The following is a 13,322-nucleotide window of genomic DNA, read 5'->3' as shown; positions in this document are numbered from 1 at the left end:
ATCCAGGTTCTGTAAGACAGAAAGCTGAGTGTATGTCACAGGAATGAGTCTGTTGAATGTGTGACAATATGTGGAAGCACACAGTATTTATCCTTTTGTCACTGGCTTATTTGCTCAAGATTCTAGATGGTGTATGCGATAGGAAATAAGCCACTATCACAATCTTGAATCTTGAGCATATCTCTACTTAAGATGTCATGGCATATGTTACAGTGTCTTTTTTCTTTGAAGGCTAAACACTACTACATTACATTATGTACTGCATCTCACGTGTGTGTGTGCGCGTGCACACACACACACACACACACAGACCTTTTTTTTTTCTTTTCTATCCATTCAGATGAAGGGCTCCTTCTTTCTGTGTGGGCTCTAGGGATGTCACTCAGGTCCTCATGCTGGCATGGCAAATGCTTTGCTGACTACTTTGGTGCCCCAGCTCTAATTTTCCTATAGCTTTGTCAGCACTGCTTTTTCTTTAATTAATAGTAACTGAGGCTCATTATATGAGCCAGGGACATTAATGTTAGCTCACTAAAGTGAGCCAGTGAGTAACTCGAGTCTCTTACAGGACCATCTGTAGTTAGTGCACTGCCTTCTGGCATCATTTATTTTATTATTTAAAATTAAACTTCGAGACTTTCATGTAGACAGCTTGATATTCATTGGTAACTGAATCTTAATCTATTACCAAAGAACAGTTTGTCCATTGCTAAAGGCAAGAGTGTCAGGCACTTGACTAGTGCTACTTAAGTCTGCACTGAAGCACTCCTAATGAGAAAGCGTTTTAGAGTAGGTTTCCCTGGTAAATGAAGGGTGTGCTCACAAGTATCCACCCAGCAAAATGGGCTGCTACTTTCATCCTTTCATCAGTAGGGAACCAGCCCTGGAAAGCCAAATGCTTGGGGATTGGAAATTGTGCAGTAGGTCTGGAATCCCATCTTGCTACCAAGAGGCAGATCTGGTGTGTAGATCCTGATCATGCAGGGCACGGGGAGGGGTTTGCTTAGGAGTGACCCTTCCCTGCAGGATGCTTGTTCATGGTAACCTGAAACACTGGCAAGCAGGGTTGTGCTTACATATGGATGACGTGATGCTGATGACTTTGTGTATCTGGTAGTATTCAATCTACTACTCACCTACATGGTCATAGAGTATGGCAGAGGGGACACAGAACTGACCAGCCTGTGACTGTCAATGGCCAGTCCTTCCCTGTCATGAATGACTGTGTTGGCTCAGGACAGTTTCCAGCAGCACAGTGCTATCTTAAGCGAGTGGAAGCCTGTCATGAAGGTGATTGGGGTTGGGGGGGGGACTGTGTTGGGGATGAGGGATTCCTTTAAGTTTCCGTAACTTCTCAGTCTGTATATGTCACCAACTACCTACATATTGATGAAGTTCCTTTTCCTGTTGCTGTCACAAAATATCCAATACAGTAACTAAGGAAGGAAAGGTTTATTTTTGGCTCATAATTTGAAGGTAGTCTATCATGGCAGAGAAGGCATGACAGCAGGAGCATGAGGGAACTGCCCACATGGGTGTCAATAGCAGAGAGAGAGAGATGAATTCTGGCTCTCAGCTAGCTTTCTCTTTTTTGTTCAGTCTAGGACCCCAGCCCATGGGATGGTACTATGGATAGTTAGAATAAATTTTCCCACCCCAATGAACTCAATGTAGAAATTCCCTCACAGCTATGCCTAGAGACTTGTCTCCTGTGTGATTCCAGGTCCAGACTAGCTGATCATCAATGTTAACCATCACATGTGTCCATGTGTCTGCTTACTGTGACTTTCTCACGCTGCTCTTGGTGTCAGAGCTTGTCCCAGGGAGTGGTCCTCTGAAGAGACATCCCCCACCCCTACTGCTGTCCTGTGCTTTATGCACTCTGCACTTGTGCCTGGAAATCCTTGGCCAGCCTTGTTCAGGAAGATGGGTGGCCATGCACGCATTTGCTTTTGTCCTTGGTCGGTCATCATTCTGGAGTATTAGCCTGGTGGAATGTGGGGATGTCCTGAGTCAGGCTACTCATTGTTCTGAGTTACCAGAACAAGCATCAGTGCTAATGCATCTGGACATGAGGCTTTTGATAGGAAATTGCATCAAGCATCTGACTTTATGAGTTGTTTTAACCTGGGGAGGCTCTGAGAGGAGATCTAGGGTGAACCTCTGTGATTCAAGTCTGTGGTGGGATACGATGATTCATGACATGCAAAGCAACATGCTTTTGGCTACTGTCTCCCAGTGAGCCTCTCCAGGTAACCAGGAAGAGATTTTCAGACACTTTCAGAGCTCAGCGATTCACTTGGGGTTCACAGCACAATGGCACCCACGTATCCCTCACATGGTAATCTAGAGTAGCAGTGTTAGTTAACACCTCAGTGAATAATTTCTGAGTTTCTAGGAAGCATTCCACATATTGATAACCTCCTTGAAGGGCCTGGCCTTTATAAGAGATGTAAATTGCAGAGATATTGAAACTGTACCAAAGCTAGTCAATGTGGGGAAAAGTCAAAGGATTAATCCAGGACTGGTGAGATGGCAGCTGCACAAGTCTGACAATCCAAGTTCAAGTCCTAGAACCAATGCCAAAAGCTGGGTGTGGTGGCACAAACCTGTAATCCCAAGCCTCCTATGGCAAGATGGGAGGGAGGCACAGATAGGAGACCCTCGAGGAAGCTCTAGGGCAGGCTAGGCTGGAGTACACAGCACAGCAGAAGCAACAGACTCTGCTCCAACTGACTCCCCAAAGTTGTCCTCTGAACCCCACATGCATGCAGTGCCATGTGTGCACCCTCATACATACATACACACACATACATACATACATACATACATACATACATACCACACAGCAATAGTAATTTTAAAAAGTAATTCTAAACTGAGTATGTGGAACACACCTGTGATCACAGCACTCAGTAGTGGAAGCAAGAGGATTGTGAGCTTGAGGCCAGCCTGGGCTATATGAAGATACCAAACTAAACCAAACCAAACCAAAAACAAAACAGCTAAAAAGAAAAAAAATAAAAACAAAACAAAACAACAACAAAAAACAAAAAAGAAAACCTTCTTAAAAATAAAAATAAATAATCATGGTTTTCTACTGAGTTAAAATGGGGTTCTTCTCTTTTCAGAGACAAAGTTGACCAGATGTGGGAAAATCCTCTTTGTCATTGTTGTGGGGTGCTATGACAGATAGTCACCATAGTAACAGGGTTGCTATTTCCATTAAAGAAAGGGTTAAGGACTTGGACTCAGTCAACAGAAGACATTTAAATCACACACGAGGAGAACTTCAAAGACCTTAGTGGGGACATTGGGCGGGTCTTGTCCCTAAAAAGAAACAGTGGTGTCCAGCCTGGCTTCTCCTTACAGACCTGATATTGTAAAGCTGTCCTCCCTGACCCCACTATGCCCAGGTCCTGTTGTCCTGCTGTAGCCTCTGCAACTCTTGCACAACGCATCTCTCCCCACCCCCTCCGTAAATGTTCCCAGCAAGGAAGGGGCTTGGACAAGTTCGCTTCTGACTTGGCCCTGGCCTTTAGATGGAAAACTGCTGTTCTGCTCTGGTGTTCGGTTGGGTCTGAGCCTTCAGAAAGCAGCCCAGCACTGGGGTCCTGCCACCAGCTGTGAGAATTCTGGGAGCAGTACAGAGCACAGGTGGTAGGCATGAGAGACTGTGCTCCACCCTGTGGGAGCAGCATCTGACAGATGGGCTTATGTGACCCCCCCCCCCACATTAATCCTAGCTCCAACCCATGCTGCTCTCTACCACTCCAGCTGTTTCTGGCAAGGTTCACTTGTCGGAGATACACATACAAACACACTTACTTTTTAAAAATTAAATAGTATATGTTTTGTGAAGGTGTAGGGCAAACTACAGAGCTAATGTTGCAAAATGCTTGTTTTATGCAATGTTGTCCAGTAAATCAGCAGACTTTTTTTTTTCTCCGAAAAAGGAAGGGTAGCAGGCAAGCTATCCATTGAAGGATGCTTTGCTTTCTGGGTGTGAACAGTTCACATTAGGGAACTTGAAAGGGAAGAGGGTTGAATAGTACCAGTCATTATAAGACCCTTTGTGTACCTATCTCAGGAAATACTGTGGACCTTCTTGAGTATCAGGCCAGTACAGGAAATACCTTATGTGGCTACATTTCAACTTGTCATTGGACTGATAGAGTAATGAGGGATCAACACTGCTTTTCATCCAGAGCAACCAACCTTATACTATTATTGGTAGCCATAGATGGCCTCCAAAGTCTGGTGGCCATCTGAGAGCTGTCTTCCCAAAATGCACTAGGGCTATGCAATAGATGAGTGATGGTTATAATCATGACTGCATGTCTTGAGCATGCTGCATGCTCCCTTGGCCCACATCCGTTAAATCCTAGGTATCATTCACAAATTCTCAATTGGCTATAAGTTGTGTAGCCTTTCTTTATAGTCATAACTGTAGAAAGGTAGTTTATTTTTAAAGATTTACCAAACCTGGGTCCTCTGCAAGAGAAGTTCTCTGTATCTTCTAATTTTGTTTTGCCAGTCCATTCTGAGTGGCTTATTTGGATGGGTGTCTGATGGAAGATGTCATTCTGGAAATATGTTTCTCTTATTGGTTCATAAATAAAGCACTGTTGGCAAATAGGAAGGAAGATAGGCGGGACTAGGACACAAGGAAGATTCTGAGAGAAGTAGTAGAAAGAAGTCAAGATATAGGCCATGAGAGGAATAAGAGGTTCAGACTCTCTCTCCGGAAAGAACACATGGGAACACTTAGATGATAGAAATGAGTTAATATTTAAGACAGAGCTAGCCAATAAGAAGTTCTAGACATTGGCCAACAGCTTTATAACTAATAGAGTCTCTGTGTGTTATTTTGGGACTCACGAGGCTCTGGGACCAGGCTGGCAGGAAAGTGCACACAACAGGTATCCCTTTGGTTATTCACTCAGAAGGAAGCATACATCACTGAGAGTTGCACTCTATGTTATATAAAAGGCAAAAAACAATTTCTATTTCATAATACTTTGGGCATATAGAAAAATCTGTCTTCAAATGGATCTCTTCCCTGTGGAAAATGCTTTCTCTTTGATTATGTCTCATGAGGTTTAAAAAGTCTGCATTTTTTTAAATCAATAATTTGCTGCAGATATTGATGAATGTTCAGAGCAGCCTTCCAGATGTGGAAACCATGCAATCTGCAACAATTACCCAGGAGCCTACCGCTGTGAGTGCGTGGAGGGCTACCACTTTTCAGACGGGGGAATATGCGTGGGTAAGTTTTGTAAGAAATTTTCCTGGGGTGACTACCTCTGTGGGAAAGAAATGATTATGGGTTTTGATCCTGGTGGAAAAGCAGACACCAGTTTCTGCTACTAGGAGCAGACTACAGGGGGGATGAGAAGAAGTCCTGCCCTCCACCTGCTTAGATGGTTATGGCTACCAGGAGCAAACGTGTTCTTGTAATTCATACCCTAGTACGTACTAGCAATGCATCAGTTCACCCATGGAAACTTTCCTTGCACTTGGAGTTAATGGTGAAGTGCCTTCATGCTCTTAGTCGCCTTAGATTGAATTCTACCTACTTAGCATCATGCCATTTATAGTCCTACTTTAATAAACCACAAGCTGAAGCATACCTTTTTAGACTTACTAAAGTACATTGATTTTATTAATTCATTAAGATAATTATGTTCTTGATTGATGTTGTTAATGAAGATGCTGGGCCAGTCATGAAGAACAAAGTTTTTGACATGTTACCTTCCACTTCATATTGGCATATTATATCCAAGATATTTTTTTACTCTCTTTGAGTCAGGGTATCATGTATCATAGGCTGACCTCAAAATCACTGCTACATGTAGTAAAATGTGACTTTGAACTTTGTATCCTCCCACCTTTACCCTCCAGAACAATGGAATTGTAAGCATGCACTGCCATGCCCAATCTATCAGTGCTGGGAATGGAACCCATGGTCTCATGCATGCTTAGCAAGTACTCAACCCAGATTTATCCCATGCATGTGTGTATGTACATACATGCATACACACATACATCCAGCCCCCAAGTTCTAAGAATTGAATCTCAAAGATTCATGGAGATTCCCAGGTCTACAGGCTAATATGCCGAATGGTCCATATGTGTGTGTCAGAGTTAAAACAGAAACTAACTGTTCCAGTCATTGTCCTGTCCCCATGTGCTCTCTGGCTGTTTACTGTGACCAGTATGCATGCGTTCCCTTTGCTCCATCTCAGAGCTTGGATGAGGAGCCAAAGCCTGGATGAGGTGGTGTCTGTAGGACGGGAGGGAACAGACAGTTCTCAGGATTTGAGTGTGACCCAAACATCTGTGCACCCAGGAGGCCAGCCGTCTTTGTTGCACAGAGCTGAGATTTTAGCATGCTGTGTTGAAACTTTTTTTTTTTTTTTTCCATTTTAGCAGAGAATATCGGTTTTCTTGGCCTGATTTTTTCCTATGAGTTTTGAGCCTGGGGAGGTTCTAAACTTAGCTTTTAATATAACAACATTGACATCCCTGGTTGGCTCAGAAGAGTGGTAGACTGGAAAGAGTTAGGCCTCATGGAGATCTAACCTGGGGTCTATGTGAGGGAGGCAGATTGGCCTGGGTCTACCCATTGCCTAAGACCACATTCACTTGAGAGCAGGGCAGAACAGAGTGCAAGACAGAGGCTGTGTCTTCTCGCAGACATCTGTTCTCAGCAAGACATTTAACCTCCCAGGCCTTAGCTCTCCATCTTCTAAATGAGGCACTTCCTACAGCCTGTGGAACCCCTAGAGATGCCTCAAGGAGCTGCCTAGGAGGGTGTGGGGGAGTCACAGGCCAATCCTTGTCCTCTCTCCTGGCCCCAACCTTCCATTTGTCTATAGATCAAATTCTGCATAATCTGATTGAGTAATGGATTTCATTGCTCAAAATTAAGCCAGACCTGGTGGTGTAGACCTTTGATTTCAGCTCCTTGAAAGGCTAAAGTGAGGAGATCACAGTTCAAGGCTTCTTGGCCTACAGAGTAAATTTCAGGCCCACCTGGACTAGAGATGCAGCTCACTGGTAGAGCACTTCAGGTCTATGAAACCCTAGGTACAATGGCATGGAACATGGTGACTGAAGAGAATAGTATGATCTGGACCCAAGCAGCATCCAGACACAGTCCCTTCTCAGAGCCCCCACTGAGTCAAGTCACTGGTGTGCAGAGAGCTTGGAAGAATACCTACCTGTTTTGAGACTTTCTTCCAAAGATATGTGTTCATTTCTTTGTTCTTAAGCTGATGAGGACCAGCGGCCCATCAACTACTGTGAAACTGGTCTCCACAACTGTGATATCCCCCAGCGGGCTCAGTGCATCTATATGGGCGGCTCCTCCTACACCTGTTCCTGTCTGCCTGGCTTCTCTGGGGATGGCAGAGCCTGCCAAGGTATGTGGTGGTTCTGAAGAATGGCCTGGGTGGTAACTTACTGTGTGCTAATCATCTACACTCCCTATCTGTAAGGAGGATGTGTTCTTTTTGCTCCATTGGGCAAGAGCCTTTTCTATCTTGTCAGCAACTGGAACTGTGCGTTTTCTTGGAGAGTTGTTCTTATTTGGGACCTATATAGGGTCCCCTGACCCCAAGCCTTGCTTCATTAGGCAGCAGTTCGATAGTGTTCTAGTCTGGGAACTAAGGGTTGCTTGTTTTTTGAAACTCCAGACAGTCCTTGCTTGCACAGTGTTTAATGTCCATCTTTGTATGTAATGAACTTGCTCTCTCCGGCACAAGAAGTGAAGTCAGAGAAGAAATGACATCACAGAATCTTTCCAGGCTTGGAACCAACCCATAGTTAGCTGCCAGGGGACTTGTAATAGTAATTAACAGAGTAACTCAGGGCTCTTGTAAAATTATGCAATATTGTACAGAACTTAAGTTCAACAAAGATTTCAGAGATGCCATTTCTCTCTGTTATTGGCTATGTAATTTTCTCTTCTCCAAACACTTAAGAGTTATAGAGGCTCTTGCTTACAATAAAGAGGGAACATCTGACAGTGCAAATTTTTCCCTTTTGCAAGCTCTATGTTTCCTGAAAGCATTATTCTCACATGAAACACATTTGCAAATGTACTAGATAGAAGATGGGGTGCAAATGTCTTAAAAATTAATATTTAGTGAGTTTAAAGTCCTTAGACTCTAATTAAAAGCAGATTCACATAGATTTGAGTGCATGGATTAAATTATTGTATCAACCACAAATTCTTGAAGCAATCTCATGGCCTCTGGGCCTGTGGCTGTTTTACAGACATGGATGAATGCCAGCTCAGCCGATGTCACCCTGATGCCGTCTGCTACAACACACCAGGATCCTTCACATGCCAATGCAAACCTGGTTATCAGGGGGATGGCTTCCAATGTGTGCCTGGAGGTGAGATGGGGTGTTAGGAGATGATGGTCCATTGATTGGTTCATAAGACTTGATGACCTGAGGGATAAGAGGCTGTGAGGAAGTGGGCCATGGAAAATTCTCAGAGTTCTGCAAGTAGACCACAGGCAATAGTGCCAAAACACTCTATGTACAACCTCAGAGGATACCTTGTAGGGACTGAAGCCATGCTGGAATTTTAGAATGCATTGGTTCCTAGGTACTGGAGCCAGCAGCACAGGACAAAAACTAGAGAAACAGAACCAAGAGTATATATGTGTGTAAATAAGTATGCACACACACATAAATGATTATAAGAAATTGAATCATGTCATTATGAAGACTGTCAAACCCCAGCATCTGTTTCCAAGGAACCCAAAAGGCCAATAGCTGCTTTAGTTAAAGTGTGGAGGCCACAGAACCAGGAAAGCCTAGGGCAGAGTTCTAGTCCAGAGGCTAATAGCCTTTTGACCCAGAAAAGGCTTGTTTGGTTTGATTGAAAACATGGGAGACAAATAATTTCTAATTTGGAGGCTACCAAGCAGAAACAACATCTGTCTGTCTGTCTGGATAGTGTCTCACTATATAGCCTAGGAGAGCCTGGAACTCACTATGTAAACCAGGCTATCCTCAAACTCACAGAGATCCTTGTACTTTGCCTGTACTGCAGTGTGCTGGGATTAAAGGCATATACCACCATGTCTGGACAAGAGCTCTCTTTTATTCAGAAGACCAGTTTTGTCCATGTCCTGTCTAGGCCTTTATGTGACTGGATGCGGGAGAACAATCTGCTCAGTATGTCATCCGAAGCACCCAGGATGATATGACCAAATATCTGGGCATTCTGTGGCCCAGTCACATTAACATAAAATTAGTAGGCGCCCAAGAGTGTTGGGGAATGGAACGCATGATGGGAAGATGGGATGAAGGGACCAAGTAGGAGAAGGTATAACTAAGGCCTCCATGGAATGTTCCGTGTCACCTGTTTCCTGACCTGAGTATGTGGCTTTTGGTATTTCTGCTTACTTGAGACTTGAGTACACCCTCAAGTAGGTACCCAGAAGCCCCAAGCCAGGCCTGGATTGAGACTTGTAAGGTTCTCAGCAGATGCTGTTGAACAGATGAACATAGTTGGCTGCTGACTGTACAGAACCTACTAGGCATATGCAGTGCTTGTGTTGGTTAGTTTCAGTTGTAGAATCAAAATATCCAAGACAATCAACTTGAAGAACAGGGGTTTTGTTTTGGTTCGGTTCATGATGTCAGACTGTTGTCAGTTGGTGTTGCTTCTTTGGGCTGGGGTGAGGCAAGACCTCAAAGTGGGAGCCAAAGCCAAGTACCTCGCTGTGGGAGGGAGTATGGAGCAAAGCCAAATGCCTCACTAGCATCTAAAAAGAAGAGAGGTGGGGTGCCGTGCGTGCGAGGGCTCAGCAGGTGAAGCTGCTTGTTGCCCCAAGTTTTACAACCTGAGTTTGATCCCCAGAAGACATATGGTGGGAAGAAAGAATTGACTCTCATAAGTTATCCTTTGACCTCCACATGTGCTCTCTCACATGGGCATGTATGTATGATCAGGTGTGCACCTGAGTGTGTGCGTGCACACACACACAATGTTTTTTAAAAATATGCCAGATAGTGGTGGCGCACACCTTTAATCCCAAGTACTAAGGAGGCAGAGGCAGGCAGATCTCTGTGAGTTTGAGACCAACCTGACCTACAGCATGAGTTCCAGGATAGCCAAGGTTACACAGAGAAACCGTGTCTCAACCCCCCCCCCACCACCAAACCTTTAAAAAATAATTACTGCAAAATTAGAAGAGGGCCATCTTCTGTTTCTGAAATTATGGGTAGTGGCTATAGCCCTGCCCCAGATTTTGATGGGCAGGAATCATCGAGTAGCAGTCCTGGCTGCTTGAGTTGAGTTAGGCATTCAAGCTGCTGTTAAAACGACCAGCATTTGTTATTTCTGTGGGCTGGTTTCACGTCTTCAGTTCAAAGAGAAATAGATGTCTGAGTTTTTGTTTCAATTTTTTAAAAGTTTGACTCCTTGCCCTGGCTTTAAGGCTGTCCTTGCTAAACAGAAACAGGTAGACCAGTAGTCTGAGATGTGAAGATGGGACAATGATAACATTATTGAAATTTTCTAAGATTGTTTATGTATTGTTCTCAGAAGAAATCTAACGTCTGGTTATATTCCCAAGAGGACATGTTCTAGAAATGTACAAGAATGTTTATATATCATTTATAATCAGAAAACAATCTGCATAATCTGAATATCTAGCAACTGGAAGAATAGATAGATGACTTTTAATTCAAATTGTACTATGAAATAACAGGCAGCAGGCAAAACAAATGGACTGGAACAATGGAGAAATCTTAAAACATAATGTTGAAAAAAATTGTAAAAGGTTTTTTATGCACACACTCACATGCACATATATAGTGTGTGAAAGGCAGATCCTGTTTATGTAAAATATGTATCAGTATGAAAATAAATGTGTATGTGTATGTAAGAAAACTGGAATGTGTATATGGAAATGAGGGACAGTAAACTCAGAACAGAAGTTGCCTCTCTAATGAGAGAGGAGATTAGGGTATGAGGGTGTGTTACATGGAGTGTTGTATTCTTAGAGTGCTGTAACAGATTACATGGCTTATAAACAACAGAAGTTCGTTTATAAGTTCTGAAGGTTGGGAAGTCCAAGATCCATGTACTGGGAAATTCACTTTGATGAGGACCTGTTTGCATATTCTTGGGATTCCAGATGTATCAGTTGCTTTTCTTGCTCTGTAACAAAACTTAAGGAAGGAAGAAGGTTTGTTTTGGCTCCCAGCTTACTGTTTGTCTTTGAGTCTGTGGTGATGCACAGCTTCACGTATTCATGGTAGAGAAAAATAGGTCGCCTCATAATGGCCAAGAAACAAGAAGGAAGGGACTAGAGTTCCTGCATCCCTTTCAATGACCTGCTATCTCCAGCCCTACCTCCTAAAGTTTCTACCACCTACAATGGCTGTCTTTCCTCCTCTTCCTCCTCCCTCTTCTCTGTTGGGGATTGAGGCTGGGATCTCACATGTGCTAGACAAGTGCTCTACCAGGCCTCTTTACAACAAAACAGAACAAATAAACAAAAATGTATTTACTCATTGTGTGCATCCATCTACACCATATTATAGGTGTGGAGATTGGAGGACAACTTGTAGGAATCCATTCTCTTCTTCCACCACGTGGGTCCCAGGACTCAAACTCAGATCATTAGACTTGGTGGCAAGCACCTTTCCCTGCTGAACCATCCATTGTCTCCAGACAATGGATGTGTTTTCTTTAGTGTTTGAGACAGAGTCTGGCTACCACACCCAGGCTGGCATTGAACTCATTCTGTAGCCCAGGCAGGCCTTGAATTAGCCATCTCCCTGCCTCAGCCTCTCAAGTAGCTGGGGGTTCACAGACCTGGCTCAGTTCTCATTTCTGAAATGGTATTTGAATTCCTCCTCTGGATTCTGTTGCCTTGTTTTGGACTTTTCCCAGTTAGGATTCATTTTTGCTCTCTCTTGCCTCCTTAACTTCTTGTGTGTTTACCTTCCAGCTTGGTCTCCCCTGAATGCCCCCCCCCCATTCAATATCTATCATGTCCCTTTGCTTCAGCTTCTGGAAGGGTGGCTTGGTTGACAGAACCCTCTTCAGTTCCCTTGGTGAAGTGTTTGCAAGTGTTTCTCCTTGCTTTTGAGATTCCCTGGCTCTGTTCTCTCCTGGGCTTTCTCTGTCCAGTGCCCTCATTCTGCATAATTCTGTCCCCAGTCATTTCTCCTCACTGCTGGTTCCAGTCAAGCTGCTCTCTTCGGAGGTTTCCTAAGAACCTGCGCTTCCAGCCTTTTGGCTTACACATCAAGTAAAGGATGCCCCTACCCTCAGCACTTAAGGATCCTGGTTTAAATATGTGTGCTGTGCCTGCTAGGATGTACCTGTTCAGACCTTGGACAGTCCATCTGTTTCCAGAAAGCCTGTTGTTCCCCTTTGCTGTTTCCCACTCAGACTTGGCTACCAGCCTGGCGTGTGGTCATTGGTGCTGTGACCTCACCTGATTGTGTTCAAGGTTCATATAGGACATTGTTTCTTTGTAGTGTGCTCTAGTTTGCTTTCCTGTTGCTGTGATAAAACAGTTCTGGCCAATAGCATCTTGGGGAGGAAAGGGTTTATTTTAGCTACAGGTTACAGTGCATTGTTGAGGGAAGCCAGGGAAAAGCTCAAAGAAGGAACTAAACAAAGACCATAGAGGAACATTCTCTATTGTCTTGCTTAGCAAGCTGTCTTATCTAGCCTAGACTTGCATGCCTAGGGATGGTACCCATACCCCCAAAATGGGCTGGATACTCCTACATCAATTAGCAATTAAGAAAATGTCCCCACAGACATGCCCACAGGCCAATCTGGTAGAGACAGCCCGAGGTTCCCCCTGTCCAAAAGTGTCATGTTTTCCATGTGCTGTAGATTTTATCCTGTAGTTACCCTCTGTAATGAAGATTTTAGAGCAAGGCTGCTGCCTCTTACTTGGGGTCTCCCATGCATTTGCAAACAACTGTAGGTGCCTTTACCTCCAGCACCTGTTCAAACTGCTCCTGAAATCACTGTGGAATGGTTCTAATACACTCACTTAGACATATCTCAGTGTCAGAAGCACTGGACACAGTTAATCTCTTCTTCTTTCTTACCCTCTCTGCCTTTCAAGTCCAAGATAGCACACCCCAGGGCTGTGTCTCTATAGGCACAATTAGCCCCAGAGATGGTAAAGACTACACGGGTTTAGAGGGATGCTAATTTGTCACATGCACCTAGTACATAGTTAGCTATTTCTTAGCAACTTGTTTGTGGCTTCCATTGAACTCAGTCCATCTTTACACTCTCAATGAAAGGAAAAGGACAT

General features: G+C 43.9%; 1 protein-coding gene across 1 annotated transcript in view; it reads left to right on the top strand.

The window, feature by feature from the left end:
* The window catches only part of Nid1 (nidogen 1), an 83,138-nt gene that overhangs the window by 48,229 nt on the left and 21,587 nt on the right, over positions 1-13,322 (top strand). The window contains exons 10-12 of the mRNA XM_051194737.1: positions 5,144-5,269; positions 7,278-7,427; positions 8,284-8,406. Coding sequence (XP_051050694.1) covers positions 5,144-5,269; positions 7,278-7,427; positions 8,284-8,406 — 399 coding nt within the window. The remainder of the gene's footprint in view (positions 1-5,143; positions 5,270-7,277; positions 7,428-8,283; positions 8,407-13,322) is intronic.

Source organism: Phodopus roborovskii, unplaced genomic scaffold (assembly GCF_943737965.1).
Source record: "Phodopus roborovskii unplaced genomic scaffold, PHOROB, whole genome shotgun sequence".
In the NCBI taxonomy this organism is placed as follows: domain Eukaryota; kingdom Metazoa; phylum Chordata; class Mammalia; order Rodentia; family Cricetidae; genus Phodopus; species Phodopus roborovskii.
The sequence above is the reverse complement of the archived record's forward strand: the minus strand, read 5'-3'. Positions and strand labels throughout refer to the sequence as shown.